The sequence below is a fragment of the Taudactylus pleione genome, unplaced genomic scaffold (genome assembly GCF_031769625.1).
Source record: "Taudactylus pleione unplaced genomic scaffold, aTauple2 ptg001041l, whole genome shotgun sequence".
Classification (NCBI taxonomy): Eukaryota; Metazoa; Chordata; class Amphibia; order Anura; family Myobatrachidae; genus Taudactylus; species Taudactylus pleione.
In genome coordinates, this window is record NW_028285442.1 from 717,531 (window position 1) to 736,665 (window position 19,135).

At 47.1% G+C, this 19,135-nt stretch overlaps 1 protein-coding gene across 1 annotated transcript; it reads left to right on the forward strand.

Moving 5' to 3' along the window:
• The first annotated feature begins 466 nt into the window (after positions 1-466).
• LOC148454006 (acyl-coenzyme A thioesterase 1-like) lies at positions 467-18,064 on the forward strand. Its single transcript, XM_088461394.1, has 3 exons — positions 467-1,060; positions 7,735-7,937; positions 15,779-18,064. Exons 1-3 carry the CDS (start codon positions 517-519, stop codon positions 16,352-16,354), a joined length of 1,323 nt encoding a protein of 440 aa, XP_088317520.1. The 5' UTR covers positions 467-516; the 3' UTR covers positions 16,355-18,064.
• Positions 18,065-19,135: the final 1,071 nt, after the last annotated feature.

Sequence of the window (19,135 nt, forward strand, 5' to 3'; positions counted from 1 at the left end):
AGTGCTGCACAGGAGTGGGGGAAAAAGTAGCTACAGACAGATGGGAGGGGGAAAAGAACCCGTGCCCTGATGAATGATGAATCCAAAATAACAGTTTATTATTTTATAATAATAAAAGTGGAAACGCTACAACCTGATGCAAAGAACTTTGACCTCTTAAGACCATGCACGTGCATTGAAAACTACTTACAATAAATAAATAAAATAAAAATTTCAAACAGAACAATGTAACTATACAAAACTGAAAATCATGTAATGCATAAAATAATATATTGTTCTACTTATGCTGCATTGTGTGGGAGACACAAATGATTATACACATTCCTACCCAAAGCATTACAAGCAGCAAAGTGTAGTTGTCATACCAATAGGGGAAACCTTCAACCACATCAGTCTCTCAGGAGTCAGGACAGTTGTATGCGCTCTGTGATCGGCTAAATTGGGCTCTTTGCTGGTCACATGACTGCACTCCTCAGCTGATCAGATGATTACCAGTCACAGTGTAGAGACAGGAGAATGCTCTGCCTTGTAACCCGATGGGCTGCAGGGCTCTGGAAAGCGCCCTATAGTTATACAGTCAGCCGGCCAGTGTCGGTGTCTGTGTGCCCCCAGGCTAGCCTTGCAGATGAGAAGCTGCAGATCACAGTACAGGGGCTCAGACCCAGGGAGGCAGTGACAGTGAGGGCTGTAGTGGTGGAGGAGCAGAACTGCTGCCTGTATGACTCCTGTGCACACTATGAGGCTGATAACTCGGGCACAGTGCATCTGCACAGGGAGGCTTCACTTGGGGGTGACTATACAGGGGTGCTGCCCATGGGCCTACTCTGGAGCCTGGCGCCCTCTGTCATGGAGAAGCCCTACCAGAGACTAGAAAAGAGAAGTGTGCACAAGTCCCCCATGGTAATTGAGGTGTTGGCTCACAAGGGGCACATGAGTCCTAGAGCTATACCAAGGGAGGTAGCAGCTAAAACTAAAATTGAGAGATGGTTCTGTGCCCCTGGTGTGCGAAGGATCAGACTGAGAGAAGGAGCAGTCAGAGGCAGCCTGTTTCTACCTCCAGGTAATGTTATGTCCTCCTGCAATGCATTTCTTTGTATACATAGATATAGCAGAGACAGGCAGCGGCACTCAGCAGGCTTCAATAAAATACTTTAAACACGTTCCATCATATCAACGTTTTGGGTTTATTGCAACCCATCATCAGGATACATCACTCTACTTGACGTAACATATATATATATATATATATATATATATAAATATGTGCAGCAAATAGTGACTAGTTTACATTGTAGTTAAAAGCAGCAAATAGTCCTAGTTTTTTTGTTTTGTTTTTAAGAGACATAGCTCGAAGCATGTGGCTGGGAAGGCATGAGGCTGGAGAGACACTGGGGATGAATGAGGTGAAGTTGTAGAGACAGCGGTAGGCATGAGGCTAGAGCAGGGATGGGGAACCTCAGGCCCGGGGGCCGTATAAGGCCCCTGGAATCATTTAGTCTGACCCTCTGAGCTTTATTCTGCTAGCCTCATCTGGATAGCAGGGTTCCTAGAATGGCACCCTACGGCCAGAATGTATGCAGCAGTGCTAACTGGAGTTTCTTTAGGATGCTTCAGACGGTTACAGCTCCCTGGAACATCCTCAGGATGCTCCAGGCATTGCTGTAATCACTGCACTGGCATTTGTGGCCCCGTCCCCGTGTGACATCACATAGAGGGTGTGTGGCCTGCACCGGGCCCGCAAATAATGTTGCATATATCAAAATGGCCCTCGGCAGAAAAAAGGTTCTCCACCCCTGGGCTAAAGAGACACAGAGGTAGGCATGAGGCTGGAGAGACAGCATGTGGCTGGGAAGGCGTGAGGCTAGAGAGACACTGGGGACGTGGAGGCATGAGGCTGGGAAGGCATGATGCTAGAGAGACACAGTCGGAGGTATGCTGTATAGAACATTAAGGGATAGGGGGCTGTATGGCGGCCACAATTTTCAGAGACCCGTCTAATGAGTGGTCAAAAATACTATATATATGGACTTGAGGAAATGTAAAGCAGAGTGACTATTTTACATTGTAGTTAAAGGTAACAAAGTGATATATTCTTTTTCATTGCTGCTGAAATAGGATTTTTTCATGTATAGCAGTTATGTGATTCATAAAAACAAATCTTGTGTCAACTTTTTTCCATTATATCACTAATACTTATAATTATTTTGTCTAATAATTAAATTGTTTCTACTTTTTTTTGCTTACCTTCACAAAAACATAAATTCTTAGCAATTGCTAAAAAGGGTTCACCTTCATAATTAAAGCGTAGAACACTATTGGCTCCCAGGAAGCATCCCGCTGTTGACACTCCATTGCTTTCAATACATTTAAGTGTAAAAAGTAAAATTTTCATACACAATCTGCTGTGTCTTATTTATTATGATTGATCTTCATTTGGCAGTATGTTTTTATGTCCTCCAGGTAGCGCTGTTGTTGTTTATTAAAGTTTATTATCAAAACATGGCAATAAAAATCATGAATTACAAGTTTAAAATAAATATTTGTACAGACACCATGCTTTTTACAGAAGTAAAAAATGTCTGACATAACTGGTAATTGAAAAAAAGGGAAGGAGATGAGTTTTATATCAGAAAAATAGTCAGTCTTGGTCATAAAAAAATAAAATAAAAGTATGTATGGGCTGCTATTGTTTGACTTATAGCCCAAAAGACATATATTGCACAAATGTATTTTATCTTCTTTAACTAGAAACTGAGGCTGCTTATGTTGGGACATTGTACAGTAAATAGAGAAGTGGCAGGTTGTGCATCCTAGTTGGGAGAAGACTCCAGAGATGGAATTTGATAGGGGCATAGTCAATTAGGTACAAGTTTACAAAAAAATCTTGCACCTTGTCACCTCTTGCTCTGGAATCCTTATGGACCCCCCCCATAATGACTGACTAAGCAATTGGGAGTTTCAATTAGCTTAATTACTCACTTTCTGCTTAGCTTTACTTCTCCGGTGTCATAGACAGTTTCCATGAACCGGCCTACCACACTACACCACCACTATCCCTGCACTCACTCCCCGCACACACTACCTACACTACACTGTCCCTTACCATGCACACACTATCTCCACTACACCACCACTAACCCTGCACCCACTCCCCGCACACACTACCTACACTATCCCTAACCATGCACACACTACCCCCACTACACTATCTAGCATTCCCGCTAGGCTGTTTCCACGGGGTGCAACACCCTGCCCTCCAGCGCAGCGCCCCGCTGAAACAGCCTGCGAGTTCTGACCTCTGACACTGCGGCCCGCGGGTGGGGACACCGGCAAAGCAGTGGTCAGCACCGGTGAATGGACGCCGGGCGCATGCGTCCGGCATCCATTCACAATGACCGCGGCGCTTGGGGGCTACCCGGCATGTCCATAAGTGCCGGGCACGCCCCCAAGAGTGACGAAAAGGGGACGTGTCATAAAGACACGCCCCCCTTTTGGGGGCAGATGTGCTCTAGGTCTGGCGCCTTGCCTGCCGCCGGACCTAGAGTGAACACTAACTATCCCTAACCATGCACATACTACCAACACTACCCCTAACCTTCCGCCTGCTTCCTGCACACACTACCGCTGCTAACCCTGTACCCGCTCCCCCACACAGAATCGCTAGCCGTTCGCAGGCCAAGTTAAAAAAAATTCCCCTCCCATGGGATTTTGGTCGGAACAAGTCCAGGAACCATTTTTTTTTTTTTTATTGGATACCATGGGTAACGGGAGCACGCATACTCGCAGTAATCCAAAATTGGTTTGGAGGTAATTTTTTGCATACAAAACCTTGCGCTCAGTTGGATATGCCCCTTAATGTGGAGTTTGTTCAGTCTAGGAGAAAAGGAGTCTATTGCTCTGTATTATAATATGCCCTGGTAAGCTTACAAACAGTGCTGCATCAGCAATCCTAATACTGAAGTAAACGGCAGAAACCAAAGGTTAGGTGCAATTTTAGGCAGTATAGAGTAGTTGATATTATAAGTGAGGGAAGGAAAAGCACATGAGGGAAGAGGGCCCTGCTTGTTAGATCTTACATTCTAAAAGGGAGGTTCAGACAGATAAGGGTGACAAAGATGGGAGCAGTCAGGAAGGAAGGAGCATGGGGCAATAGGTTTGGATTAAAGCTGGAAGGCTCTGATGAAGAATTGGGTTTTGAGAGTCCATTTGAAGTTTAGTAGAGAGGTGGAGAGTCTGATAGGGAGAGCGTTCCAGAGGTAGGGAGCAGTCCTGGCAAAGTCTTAAAGGTGGGAGTGGCAGGAAGTAATCATTTTGCAGGAGAGGCGGCACTCATTTGTGGAGCAAAGTGTGTGGGCCGCAGTATGAAGGGAGATAAAGTCAGAGATGTAAATTGGAGAGGATTGGGTGAGGGCTTTTTAAACAAGTGTAAGAATCTTGAATTGGGTTCTGAAGGGGAAGTCGAGGAAGAAGTAGATCGTTCGAGAGGAAGATAAGCCATAGCATTGAGGACAAATTGGAGTGGAGTGAGGTGGGAGTCGGGAGGCCAGGTAGGAGGTTATATTAGTCCAATCTGGAGATGACCAGTGAGTGGATGAAGTCGTCGTTGTCTCCAGGGTGAGAAAGGGTCTGATCCTGGATATTTCTGAGATGGAAATGGCAGGTCTGTGAGAGGTACTGAATGTGTGGTTTGAAGAAGAGGGAGGATTCAAGGATAACTCCAAGACAGAACATTTGTAGGCTAGAGGAGATGGTGGTTCTGTCAATTGATAAAGAAATTGTGGGATTTGAGGTTATTCAGGAGGGTGGAAAGATGATCAGCTCAGTCTTAGACATATTAAGTTTTAGAAAGCGCTGGGACATCCAGGAAGAAATAGCAGAGAGACAGATGGAGATATGAGTGCGGAGCAAGGTCAGAGGAGGAAAGGTTCTGAGTGTCATCAGCATAGAGATGATATTGGAGGCCAAAAGAGCAGATGAGCTCACCTAAAGAGGACGTACAGAGGGAGAATAGGAGGGCTCCAAGAACAGAACCGTGGGCAATACCTACCATTAGTGGAAGTGCAGGGGAATTGGGAGTCATAAAAGGAGAGAAGTAGAAGGGCAGCCAGGAGAGGACAGTACCACACAGACCAAAGGAGTGATGGATCTGCAGGAGGTAGTTACAATAATATGGGAACCTTATTGATAATAGGTCTATAGTAGTATTTTTGGAGTCATTTGCAAAGTTTGTATTTCGTACAATAACTGGCTGAGGGGGGGGGGGCAAACCTTGACTGAATGTGTTCTTTTTGTCATGGAGCTGGTATGGTATCTTTTCCATGTGTGCAATGATATAGGTGAATGCTTGAGAGCACACTAACTTGCCTCCAGGACCTAGCTATTAGACGTTTAGCTGTGGTAAAAGATATGGCTGGCTTACCTGTATCCTGGATTTGGTAGCACAGTAGACCGAAAATGTCCAGTAAGCACTAGTTATAAATTATCTAAATTACATTAAAAGAGTATATAAACACAATCAGCTGCTGCACAATTGATAAGACCGTGTAGTCTGATGACAAACAATTAAACGATATTAAAAAAAAAAAACTTTCTCAAGCAGCGCTCACTATGACATAAAAAATACTACACTCTCCAGATCTTTATCAACACAGTTTAATTATTTTACATCCAAAAATACCCTGATGATGAAGTCCAAAATTTTTGATGGGTTACATTCAGGGCCGGATTATAGGCGGGGCGGACGGGGCGGTCGTCCAGGGGGCCCCCACATTGCCACAAACATTAACTGCCACTTATACCGTCTCTGGCCACCTCCCGACAGCAGTGAGACAGCACACTCTGAGCAGTCACTGATGGGCAGGTCCGTGGCTGATGATGAAGCCCCGCCCACTCACTGACATAAAGCCGCGATTCGCCGGTGTATCAGGGGGCGGAGCCTAATGCCGTGAATTGCCCGCCCCCTTCAGAAGCCGAATCATGCGGCAGCAGGTAGTGTGTGTGGCAGTGCACGCTCTCTGTCCCTAGCTCCATCTCTCTCCCTCCCTCTACCTCTCTGTCCGTTTCTCTCTTCCCTCCCTCTCTCTCTTTCTGTATATCTCCCTCATGACTTCTATCTCTCTATCTCCCTCCCTTTCTCTCTCTAAGATGGAGACTATCATTTTCTTTTTTTATTGAAATTTACAGAAAATGTCATTTAGTAGTTACAGAAAAATCAATACAAAGCTTTATAATAAAAACTTCAACATAACAAAGGTAATTAACTGGGCATGTTTTCCCTTACTCAAAATAAAATAGTAGTATAGGAAAGTAGAGAAGAGGAAAACCACTGGTAGAAGTGAGAAAAGATAAAAGAAAGAAATGAGAAGTAGAGAGGAGGGAAAAGGAGGGGCATCATATCCCTGCCCTGAGGAAATGATATGTATAAAGCCCAATGCAGAGAAAATGTTATGTTCTGGGGGACTGTGAGCTAGTGATGGGCACTGAGCACACCTGACGGTGCACAGTTCTATAATTATATTCTGCTATAACACCTCTGCAACGTGGGACACTGATATTTACTTCCATTGCCTGAACTATATCCACACTCCTCCTGTCTACTAATACCTCTTTTCCACCAAAAACCCAGGTCCGACCTGGGTTTTTGGACATGGTTCCAACCCTGGTCAGACCCATTTACACTGCACCTTTGATCTGGGTTACTCCCAGGTCAGCCCTGTTCACACTGAACTCAGGTCTGCCCTGCTAAACCTGTGAGGTCATAAAAAGTGGGAGGTGAATGCTCCACAACCACCAATCCGCTCATTTTAGGCATGATCCAGGTCAGGTAACCCGGGTTGCACCGTTTACACTACACCATTTCCTGGGTCCAACCCTGGTAGCTACCTGGGTTGGATTGCAGGGTCACTTGACCCAGGTTATTTTTCAGGGACCCTTTTACACTGAGCTGCGACCCGGGTAGACCCAGCAAAAACCCAGGTTTTTGCTCTGGTGTAAAAGGGGTATAAGTAACTTTATGCTTTATCTCTCTCCCCTTCCCTCTCTTTCTCTCACTCTCTCTCCATTTCTCACCGCTCCCTCCATCCCTGCCTCTCTCCCCCTGTCCCCTCATTCTCTGTTTCTCTTTCTCTCTATTTTTCTCTCCCTCACTCCCACCCTCTCCCTTTTTCCTCTCTCTCTCTCCCTACCCCCTTTTCTCTCTCTCTCTAATGCCCCACTCAAAATTCTGCATTTGCCCCGGCAGTGTACTAGATCATGTCCGCTATGCTGCCAGGAGTCGGTTCCCAGCAGTGTCACGGAAATGATGTAGTATGCTACCACCTTGCCGGTCAGTGGAGAGTCCGGAGACAAGGTAAGGGGCATAGTAGTTGCTGCATTGGGCCATGGTAATTTTATTGATAGGACCCCACAACTTAGTTGCCCCGGGGCCCCCACAAGCCTTAATCCGGCCCTGGTTACATTTAAAACCCTGGCACCTGCTGCCTGTACTTATCACATGTCTGCACATGGGAGCATAACTTTTAAGTTAATTGCCATAGCTTGTATTTGTCTTTAATATACGGGGAGATATTCTTTCTATGTGGTGGATATTTTAAACTGTTTCATTTGTTTTCTTTTTCTTTCCTCATTGTCAGCAAATGATGATCTTTGGAAAGTCTGAACGTACGTTATTTTGACCTTACTAGTTTTGATCACTATTTTGTCTATATGGTTATGTATTCATCATTGCATTGTTAGGTGAGGGCCCCTTTCCTGGAGTGATTGACATGTTTGGGGATGATGGTGGCTTGGTGGAACATCGGTCCAGTCTGCTAGCCAGTCGTGGTTTCGCATCTCTCGCACTACCATATGTCGCCTTTGAAGACCTTCCACCTGCAATGACTGAATTTCATCTGGAGTATTTTGAGGAAGCTGCTAACTTTTTGACTCGGCACCCTAAAGTAAGAATGTGTAGGACTAATATGTTATCTTCTCCTATTAAATTAGTCACCATTTATTTTATTATGCTACTTTAATAAATGTTGCTGTTAAAACTGTTGTTTTAGTATAATTTACAGTAATGCTACTTGGATGTCAGATAATTTTGGTAATTAGTTGAGGCAGCTCACCTCAGCACACTGTTCTTTATCTACTAATAATGTTTTCATCACCATTTACATTGAATACCAGCATTCTTCATTAAGGAAGAGAATGGAAAGGAGAGAATGAGACTCTGTTGGGGGGATGTAATAGCTTTCCATTGAAATGAATAGGAATGTCCTGATTGGTCAGAGCACGGTAGCTCCCATGCTCTCAATGAGAGCTCACCTATTAATTTCAAAGACAGTGTCCATGACTCCCAAAGGGAGAAGAAATATGTCATTAAACATTTGTTTTGCCAAGTTCATGGTATGCCCACATGGACAGAAGAGGACCCTTCCCAATGGAGTAATGATTAGTGGGTAAACAAGGGGTTTAGGTTTTTTTTTTTTTGTTTGTGTGCGTTTCTACTTCAGGGTCCTTACGTTCCACAGGGCATTTACCTTAGGGTATAGGCAGGCTGGGCAACCAGACCGGGCACCACACAGTTAACTTCTTGAGCCTCCCAGGATGCAGCAGGCTCCCCTCCTATACCCCGCCCCCCGGACAAGGCACCGTCAGTTTTGTCGGTGCCCGGCCGGAGTCGGGTGGTCCACACAAAGGGGAGGCAATCGGGAAGCCGACTGCCTAAATACCGGCAGCCGGCTTCCCGACTGTCTTATCCCGGCAAGGGTGAAATGCCGGGCGTCTAGATGTAGACGCCCGCATTTCCCCGACGCCGGGAGACCGGCGCCCGGCATCACGATCGCAGTGATGCCGGGCGCGGCGAGCGGACAGCCGCGGGGGGGGGGGGAGGGTTAGGTTTAGGGCTCCTGGGGGGGACTTAGGGTTAGGCTAGGGGAAGGGAGGCTTAGGCACCCCCGGGGGGGACTTAGGGTTAGGCACCCCCGGGGGGGACTTAGGGTTAGGCACCCCCCCGGGTTACTTAGGTTTAGGCAGCGGGGAAGGGGGTGGTTAGGGTTAGGCACTTGGGGGGGAAGTTAGGGTTTGGCACCCCTAAGGAGGGTTAGGGTTAGGGGGGTTAGGTTAGTGGATACTTACCTATCCACGATCAGGATTTCCAGCGCTGTCGGGCTTCCGCTGCGTCGCACTCTGCTCCTGTCGGCCTGCCGGTGACGGGAATCGAACCGCCGACCATGCGGCTGCCGGTATTTGATACCAATTCCCACACAAAGGGGGGCTGAAGATTTTATGAGCAGTGATGCGGACTGTCCGATGGACGTCCGCATCACCGCCCCACTGGCGCCGAGATCACAGTACTGGGGATCTTGGCGGGCCTCCGGGGATTTCTTTACAACTAGCAGGGACCCTGGAGGATCCCTGACTGTGGCCAGATGTACGGGGGAATGGTAAGTAAACGGCGGATATCCGCGGTGGGTGTCCGCCTTTCACAGTATACATCACCCAGGGATGGGGCTTCCGGGGGTGCTGGCCTGCAGGTGGAGCCAGGCACTGAGTCCTGCTCTCGCCCTGACCTCCAGGGACAGCGGACCGGAGCAGCAGCACTACCGCTTCCGCATCCCTGGGGTTAATTGCAGGCCGGGGGAGAAGCTTTCCCTGTTGAAAGCGCGCTCTATGCTTGGCCCCACCCCCTGTCTCCGCTCCAACGGCCATTTTAGCACACAGGCTTCAAATCAGCGGTGGAGCCGGGTCCCCCTCCTGCATTCCTCTCCCTCTGAGTGAGAGGTGCAGGTAATAGCGCAGTCCCACCAGGTCCTGTGCCTGGGTAGTTGACGGATAGCGCTCATAGACACTGTCTTTGTGAATTTATACTAGTACTGCTGCCATATGTTGGGGTTCACACAGCAGCCGATGGTACCGGGTCCTTCTCAGGGGGGCCCAGGTCAGATGGTAGTGGAATAGAGTCAGCCGTTACCTGCGCCTCAGGTGTCCCCTGCCCTAGTTGGGGGGACATTTTCCCTAAGGCTGTTAATTTCCTCACGGATCCTCAGGAATCCATGTTTAGGTCCGCGAAGAAGCCATTATTGTCATCCCAGTGTCAGTACGACGATGATGACGTTACCTCAGATGATGGGGAAATCCTAGATGTGTCTGACGCTGAGGCTCCCGCCAAGGAGACGGAGACTAAGTCATCTATATATATATATCCCGGGCCTAACATGGGCGGTCCGGGAGATCATGGTGATTGAGGACAAGACTTCTGCCAATACCGAGCTTACGCATGCTTATTTCCAGAGTGTTAAAAACACTAATGCGGTGCTTCCTTTATCTGGTCAGTTAGTTCATCACCTAGAGGAAGCGTGGAAGGCTCCTGTTAAAAGGTTTCAGCTGCAAAAGCGTTTGGCTTATGCATACCCTTTTGCGGACAATTATTTTTCTAAATGGGAGTCTCCTCCTCAGGTGGATTCTCATGTGACACGGTTAGTGAAGAGTGCGACCCTGCCTATGCTGTCCATGTCTTCTCTTAAGGATCCTACGGACCGCAAGGTGGAGATATGTCTTAAATCCATTTATTCTCTCGCTGGAGGGGTCGCCAGACCTGCAATGGCATTGTGCGTCTGTGGCTAGGGCCATGGAAAAATGGGCTGATGCCTTGGAAGCTTTGCTATCTTCTGGGGCTACCAGCGAGCAGATCATACTGATAGGCAACCTCAGGGATTCGGCTACTTAAGTAAATGAGGCAGCGTTGGATGTCAGTTTGCTTACTTCCTGTATTTCTACGGCAGCGGTGTCTGTGCGTCGTTCCTTTTGGCTTCAGTCTTGGAGAGCAGATGCGGATTCCAAGAAGGGCCTGGAATGTCTTCCGTACAATGGACAAGTACTGTTTGGGCCGGCTCTAGATAAGATTGTGGACATGCTGGCAGCGGCAAAATCTGCGTGTTTGCCTTCAGCTCCGTCCGCCTCTGGGTCAGGGACGTCGTCCTTTCAGTCCTATCGGCCTCAGGGTAAGTCAAAAGCCCAATTCTTTCCGAGGTCATCAGGAAACAAGAAGTCCTCTAAGCCTAGGAAGCAGGCTTGGAGCACCAGACGTCCGACTACCAAGCCTGACGACAAGCCTACAGCCTGACGGGACAGGCCTCTTCTTGAGGGATTCTTCAGTTCGCCCATTGTTGGCGTTAGACCACCTTGGACACTTGGGTAAGGGTAGTGGTCTCTCATGGGTATGCCCTCTCCTTTCGGAGAAGGCCTCCCCATCAATTTTTTTCCACGGACCTTCATTCAAATCCAGAGAAGGCTCTGGAAATTCACAAGATTGTACGATCCAGGCTCCAGGAGGGGGTTATTGTACCGGTCCCGCTACCCCAGAGGGGGACGGGTTATTACACCAATCTCTTCCTGGTGCAAAAACCGAATGGATCGTACAGGCCTATCCTCCACCTGAAGTCCCTAAAAAAAAAATATCTGAGAGTGCCTCAGGATGGAGGATGGAGACCCTGCGTTCCATTATCTTGGCTATGGAACCTGGGGACTTTATGGTGTCTCTGAACATCCAAGATGCCTACCTGCATGTCCCAATAGCGGTCTCTCATCAGCGCTTTCTCAGATTTGCAGTAGCAAGTCGGCAGCATCAGTTTCAGGCTTTACCGTTTGGCCTTTCTACAGCCCCAAGGGTGTTTACCAAGGTCATGGTGGCACACCTGTGCCTGCAGGGGGTCCGCCTCCATCCTTACCTGGACGATCTGCTACTTCTGGCAGGGTCTCCAGAGGTACTTCACCAGCACCTGCAACTAACTATAGCGGTGTTGCAGAATCACGGATGGCTGTTGGAAGAAGTCGTCTCTAATGCCGTCTCAGAGGATGCTTCATCTCTGAGCTCTGCTGGACACTCAGCAACAGCGGATCTTTCTGACGGGGAAAAGATCTGTGTTGCAGGCAAGGATTCGCACTTGTCTGCGGGATCGCAGAATCTCTATCCATTCTGCAATTAGGTTACTGGGGTCCATGGTGTCGACGTTCGACATGGTGGAATATGCTCAGTTTCACTGAAGACCTCTACAGAGACTGATCCTATCCAACTGGGATGGGATACCTCTTCGGCTGAAGGTCCAGACGTTGGTGCTGTCTCCAGAGGTAGGTCTATCATTGACCTGGTGGTTTCAGAAGTCTCATCTCCTCATGGGACGCCCCTTCTGGATATCGGATTTGATTCTCCTGACGACGTATGCCTGTCTCAGGGGGTGGGGCGCTATGTCGGGTCCACACATGTTTCAGGGCAGGTGGACCTCAGTGGAGTCTGCTCTTCCAATCAAACTCTTAGAACTTTGGGCAGTTTTTCGTTCCTTACAACAAGCGAGACTGTTTCTACAGGGTCATCCGTACAGACTCAGTCAGACAATGCCATGACAGTGGCTTACATAAATCATCAAGGAGGAACTTGAAGTCAGGCAGCTCTAAGAGAGGTGTCTCGCATTCTGACTTGGGTGGAAGGCAATCTACCGGCCATCTCGGCAGTGTTTATTCCAGGAGTGTTCAACTGGGAAGTGGACATCCTCAGCCATCACAACGTGCATCCAGAGGAATGGTCTCTTCACCGGGAAGTATTTCAGCTCCTAGTGGACAGGTGCGGCCTTCCGGAAATAGACCTCATGGCATCCAGACACAACCGCAAGCTGCGGGTGTACGGTTCCCGAACAAGAAAAGCAGAAGCTCTCCTTGTAGATGCTCTGTCAGTACTATGGACCTTGAAGTTTGCGTACCTGTTTCCTCTGTTCTCCCTGCTTCCTCGCGTGTTGCGAAAGTTCAAGCAGGATGGGGCATGATTCTACTGGTGGCTCCGGCTTGGCCCAGACGTCACTGATACTCAGATCTACGGAGTCTTTCCATAGACACTCCGTGGCTACTCCCTCAGCGTCCGGACCTGTTGTCTCAGGCTCCATGTCTTTACCCGCATCTGCGTCGGTTGTCCTTGACGGCGTGGCTCTTGAGACATCCTTCTTGAGGTCGAAGGGTTTTTCAAGCTCGGTGGTTAATACCATGCCCAGGGCTAGGAAGCCGGCTTTGGCCAGGATTTACCACAGGGTCTGGCACGCCTATTTTGTGTGGTGCCGACCTAAGAATATGATCCTATGGTGTTTCATGTTTCTAGAGTCCTCGCCTTTCTTCAGGCGGGCTTGGATAAGGGTCTGCGCCTTGCTTCTTTGAAGGTGCATCTGTCTGCCTTGTCGGTGTGGTTTCAGTGTCGCATTGCTTGGATAAGGGTTTACGCCTTGCTTCTTTGAAGGTGCAGGTGTCTGCCTTGTCGGTGTGGTTTCAGCGTCGCATTGCTCCTCTGGCTGATGTCTGCACCTTTATGCAAGGGGTTCTTCGCATTCAGCCTCCCTTTGTCCCTCCGGTGGCACCTTAGGATACTGTGGTGGTGCTGAAGGCTCTTCAGGGTCCCCCATTTGAACCACTGGGCTCAGTGGACCTCAAATGGCTTACAGCTAAGGTCGTTTTTCTTTTGGCTATTGCATCTGCCAGAAGAGTATAAGATTTGGGGGCTCTTTCTTGTCGTCCCCCTTATTTGATTTTTCATCAGGATAGGGCGGTTCTTCGGACTCGCCCTGGTTTTCTCCCTAAGGTGGTATCCAGTTTCCACATTAATGAGGAGATCATTGTTCTGGCCTTTCACTCTCCTGGTTTGTCGGTGGGTGAGTCCACTTTGGATGTGGTTCGCACTCTTCGCATTTATGTGGAGCGCACCTGATCTTTCCGGAAATCAGATTGTTTGTTTGTATTTGTACGGTTTTCGCAAAAAAGGTTGGCCGGCCAATACGATTCCTGAGGCCTATGTACATGAGGGCATTCCTGTTCTGCCCTCTGTCACTGCTCATTCTACGAGGTCCGTCGGTCCCTCGTGGGGAGCTCGGAGTGGCGCCTCGGCTGTTCAGCTGTGTAAGGCGGCCACCTGGTCTACGGTTCAGACCTTTGTGAGGTATTATGCTTTCAATACCTTCGCCTCTCAGGATGCTTCCTTCGGGTTGCGGATTCTTCTTTCTGCACAGGAGCGTCCCCGCCCTTGAAGGGTACTGCTTTGGTACATCCCAAAGGTAAATGCCCTGCGGACCCTATGGACCCTGAAGTAGAACACAAGAGATATGGTAAGAACTTACCTTTGTTATCTCTGTTTCTACGAGGTCCTTAGTGTCCACAGGGTGCCCGCCCTGTGCTTCGGAAGGGTCTTGATCTGGTCGCCAGTTTTCTGTCTCTTTTCTGTGAGTGTGGAATCTTGTGTGTACCGGACTTTCTCCTTTCTATTTTCTCCTCCTCCGGCCTCTGGCAGGTAACGTAACTAACGGTGACTTTGCCGTGGGGCGGGGTATAGGCAGGGAAGGGAGCCTGCTGCATCCTGGGAGGCTCAAGAAGTTAACTGTGTGGTGCCCGGTCTGGTTGCCCAGCCTGCCTATACCCCAAGGTAAATGCCCTGTGGACCCTAAGGACCTAGTAGAAACAGATAACAAAGGTAAGTTCTTACCACATCTCTTGTTTTTTGGTAATATTGTCTTAACAGGTGCTAGCAGTCCGTGTCTGCCAGTGTATGTTGGCACTTGGAGAATGACAGCCCTTAAAATTAAGCATGATAGGGCTAGCTGGGACCTGTAGTGTTCCAGTAAAGATAATTATTAAAACTATTTATTTAACCACATATTGTCAACCTCGCACCCTTCACCCAGGAGATGTGGGGAATTACCTTCGTGTTATGAGCACAGGGCTGGTTGTCCCTAAGGGGAGGCTGCATTGTTTTTTTAGTATTCTAGTCATGGTCCCTAAAACACGCAGAAATGTCAGTGATGTGTGGCTCCAAAACCCCACTGCAGGTTAGCAAGTCACATCGCGGGGTATTATATCCCATGACTTGTAAGCCAAAGTCTCCTTTTGGGCACAATCATGTTTAAGGTCGTTTGTATTGTACAATACAAGCTACCATAAACATGATTGTGCCTAAAAGATCTTTGATCTAAATAGGGGCCACAACCAATTCAAAGCTAAATCTTGAGTTTTTCCCATAAGTGCTAATAGCAGTAGCAGTGAGAGCAGCCTTAGTGGACCCCTGTGACTTGCTGGTTCTTTATTGGACTTCATTTCTCTCCTTGGAAGTATTTGCAGCACTTAAGGAAACCTGTGCACTTTATTCCAGCCCATCTATTTGCAACATTGGATGTTAAAGGGACTACAGTGGATCCACGTTATCCTCGTATGGGTAACACCTTGCTGCTCATTTTACTCTTTATGTTGGTTGATTACGAGCTAGCATGGGAGTGATTTTGTCAATATATTACAATTGCATATTGTGATTCTTAAGTGATTTTTATTGCCCATGAGCATGTATACATATAAGCACCTAATAAATGTGCCGTGTTTTCATCTCAATATATATATTTTTTACAATATTGTTTTCATAGCGCTGGTATTTTATTTGTGTATTTCGTTAATAGATGTGCTTTACTTCTGCAGAGGCTTTATCCTATAATAGATATTTCTGCTTTGCGCAAGTAATATTTCTACACTGGTCTGCTGCAAAACTCATCCCTGTTCTATTGTGCTATTATTTACATTTAGGAATATTTGACAGTAATGACAACGTTCTGCCTCTAGAGCAAGCTGTCACGTTATTTTCCTTGCAGAATTATGCCTCTGTGAAAGGCTGTTTTGCTTTTTAGAATGGAGACCTCATAGGTCAGATCAGTTCTCATGAGATCTTAAATATTGAAACCCGTCACCTTTCTAAATCCATATTTGTTTGTTTCCATTCTCTGCATAGGTGCGTGGACCTGGAGTTGGTGTAATCGGGACTGGGAAAGGGGCAGATCTGGCTCTTTCCATGATTACTATTTTGCCCCAGGTGGTTGCTGCCGTTAGTATCTCCGGCTGCTGCGCCAACACCGCTGCCAATTTGAACTACAAAGATTTCACCATCCCAGGTCTGAGATACAACATGAGCCGTGTCCGAGTTTCGGAAAAGGGAGTGTTCGATGTCTCTGATGCTCTTGATGATCCCCTGGATCCAGCTAACAGCCAGTGCCTCATCCCAATAGAGAGAGCCCAAGGTTCATTCCTGTTTATTGTAGGAGAAAATGACCTAAACTGGAAGAGTTCTGTCTACGCAAAAGCAGCCATACATCGCTTGCAGGAACACGGAAAGACGCAATTTAGTCTGCTGTCCTACCCTGGAGCTGGGCATAGGATAGACCCACCATGCACTCCTTTCTGTCCGGCTGCGGTTGATAGGGTTCTGGGAGTGCCTATTTTAGGAGGTGGAGAAATGAAAGCTCACTGTCAGGCTCAGGAAGATTCCTGGCAGAAAATACAAGATTTCTTTTACTTGCACTTAACATAAGATGCACAATGAACGGAGATGCCTATTGCTGTCAGTAGGGAGAAGTACCTCTATGAGGTAGCACTGTTTCTTAGTTCCAAGCTTTGGAGTTTGATGTGATATTATTATGGGTGCTATGTGCACTGTGCCATACATTCTCACACTGTGGCCTAAAAGTTCTATTAAGTAAAATGAATACATTTTACATAATTAAGTTTCGAATTAGTGAATGACCACTTATGCAGTATTTGGTTACAATGCAAGTGTGTTGAGTTTTTAACAGTTTGTACGGGTTCAGTATTTTGTCGACATGATCATAATGTTGACATGCTTAGCATGTTAACATTTATATCATGTCGAAACTGTCACGGTGGTGGAGCAATCACTTACCTAAGCCTCCACCCTAGCGCCTAATGCTTCCCTTCAGCAGCCAAATCCTAACCTCCTAGTGCCTAATCCTTCCCTTTCAGCATTCAAACCCTAACCTCCCCTAGTGCCTAATCCTATCCTCCAGCAGCCAAATCCTAACCTCCTCCTAGTGCCTAATCCTTCCCTCCACCAGCCAAACCCTTACCCTCCACCCTAGCGCCTAACCTTCCCTTTCAGCATTCAAACCCTAACCTCCCGTTAGTGCCTAACCCTCTCCTCCAGCAGCCAAACCCTAACCCTCCCCCTAGTTTCAAACCCTAACCCTTCACTCCCACAGGTTAGTACTAATGTTGGCATTTAACATATCTGATGCTCACAATTTGATCATATCGACATATCAACAATGTTGACATCACCACAACATTGTGGTGTCTACATGACACCTGTCGACATCGTGACTGCCGACATCGTGACTGCATCCTGTTTATATGGTGGGATTGCTGAGTATATATAACAGCACCATGAACAGCTTGGGTCTGTGAGAGTACTGCATGTGGCACACGTCCATGTTTTCTGGTCCATAAAAACTAAAATATACTGTATAGATTTTTCTTTTTTCCCCAAGTGTCAGTAAAAATATCTGAAGCAAGGAATAAATGTATAATAAATATGTATCCCAGCACTTTAACACACTTGATCTAATTTCTGTAATTAGCAACACATTTAATATTCACAGAATGTTAGAAAATCTACATTGATGCAATCCTAGAAGCCTTCAAAACGTGTCAGTAATGTAGTTTCCCTAATCATTCCCAATTGGCCTACAAACCTCTACAGGCATATTGGTTATTCCTTCTAACCGCTATGATGGAGCCAAAGCGGCATATTTTAATTTATGTCAAAACCAGGATGATTTAGCGTTTAAAAATAAATTTGCTGCTTTAAATCTTACAGCAAAAAAAGGCTATTTGATATTTTGCCATTTTAACTCCATGGCTTGTGATGCTCATCGTCTTATTGCCGACCGGACTGCAAGAATCTCTGATTGCTCTCACAAGGCCACATCAATCATGTTGTAGGACATTTACCTATGAAGATCAAACATCCTCAGCCTTATACAAGACACTGATGAAGTTATTGTAATTACAGTATGGTGTGACTTTTTTTGGATGGTTTATTATATTCTGTATTTAATGCATTATTGTATTTGCACCACTTCAAGCAAAGTGATAAAAAAAAAAGTATCTTGGCTAAATAAAATCATGATGCCGGGTATCTCAATTTACTGGGTTATCTCCAAAGGTGACGATTAGTTAACTGTGATATGGCTGTTGCCAGTGGTGGAACTAAGGGCCTGATTCATAGCTGTATGCTAATGCCACCACTGCTGCCAATGTGTACGTTGCTGCCAATGTGTAAAATATACAAATGTTGCAGCCACTGGGCGATGTATTGAGACGCCAACCTGCAGCTTTGCAAATCCAAGCGTCTGTGTAACATGTCGCACCATCGGCATAGAAAGACGGAGCTTCGGTCGCAGATCATTCAGTTGTTGCAGTCCTAAGTAAGTCTATGGTCCTGCAGAATCATGGGAACTGAGATGTCTGAGCCACATTTCTTGAATATGGGATCTCAGTAGCAGGATGCGACACGACCCTGAAACTATGGCAACACGCCTGCGTTCTTTGCCGCCACTCCCAGGTACACCCCCAAATACTACTTCACTCTCAATCACACTGCGAGGAAATTGTCGCTGCAAGCGTCTACGCTAATGAACCTTGTCCAGTGTATGAGCGAATTGACGATTGTTGTTCAACTGCAAAAGCATCAGCATAGCGTACAACACTGAAGCAGGCCCTAAGGCCACTGCAAGGGGAGCAGCCGCTACAGGGCCTGTCTGTAAGAGGAGCCTGACAATTACAGGTCACCCTTCTGAGGCCCCTGCTCTATTCTCAGTCCAGGCTTTGAAGCATCATCAGACTGGGCCATGCTCAGGAGAGGCTCCTGTTCTCTCAGGCAAGCACAGCGTGAAGAAAAGAGCTTCAAGAAAAGAGGGATGCTAGCGAGGTGGTACCAACCAATCAGCTCCTAACTGCCACTTTACAGGCTGTGTTTGAAAAATGACAGGAACTGATTGATTGGTATTTTATCTCCACCCACTTTATCTCTCTCCAAGCTTTGATAAATTTCCCCCTATTGGTCTGCATAACCACTTTTCCCTCATTCACAATCCAACTCAGATGGGGCTGTGAGTGGGCATATGGAGCTGAATCTTCACCCACCAGCATCATCATTACCCCAAAGAGAGGCCTAGGTACTTTGTACCTGTACCTCACCTTCTCAGCTCGCCTTGACAAGTACTGCATGCGGCATGCCACCTCTGATTGGCTGTTATTTACTCCAATGAGGAACAGCAGTGCTCAAGCTCCTCCT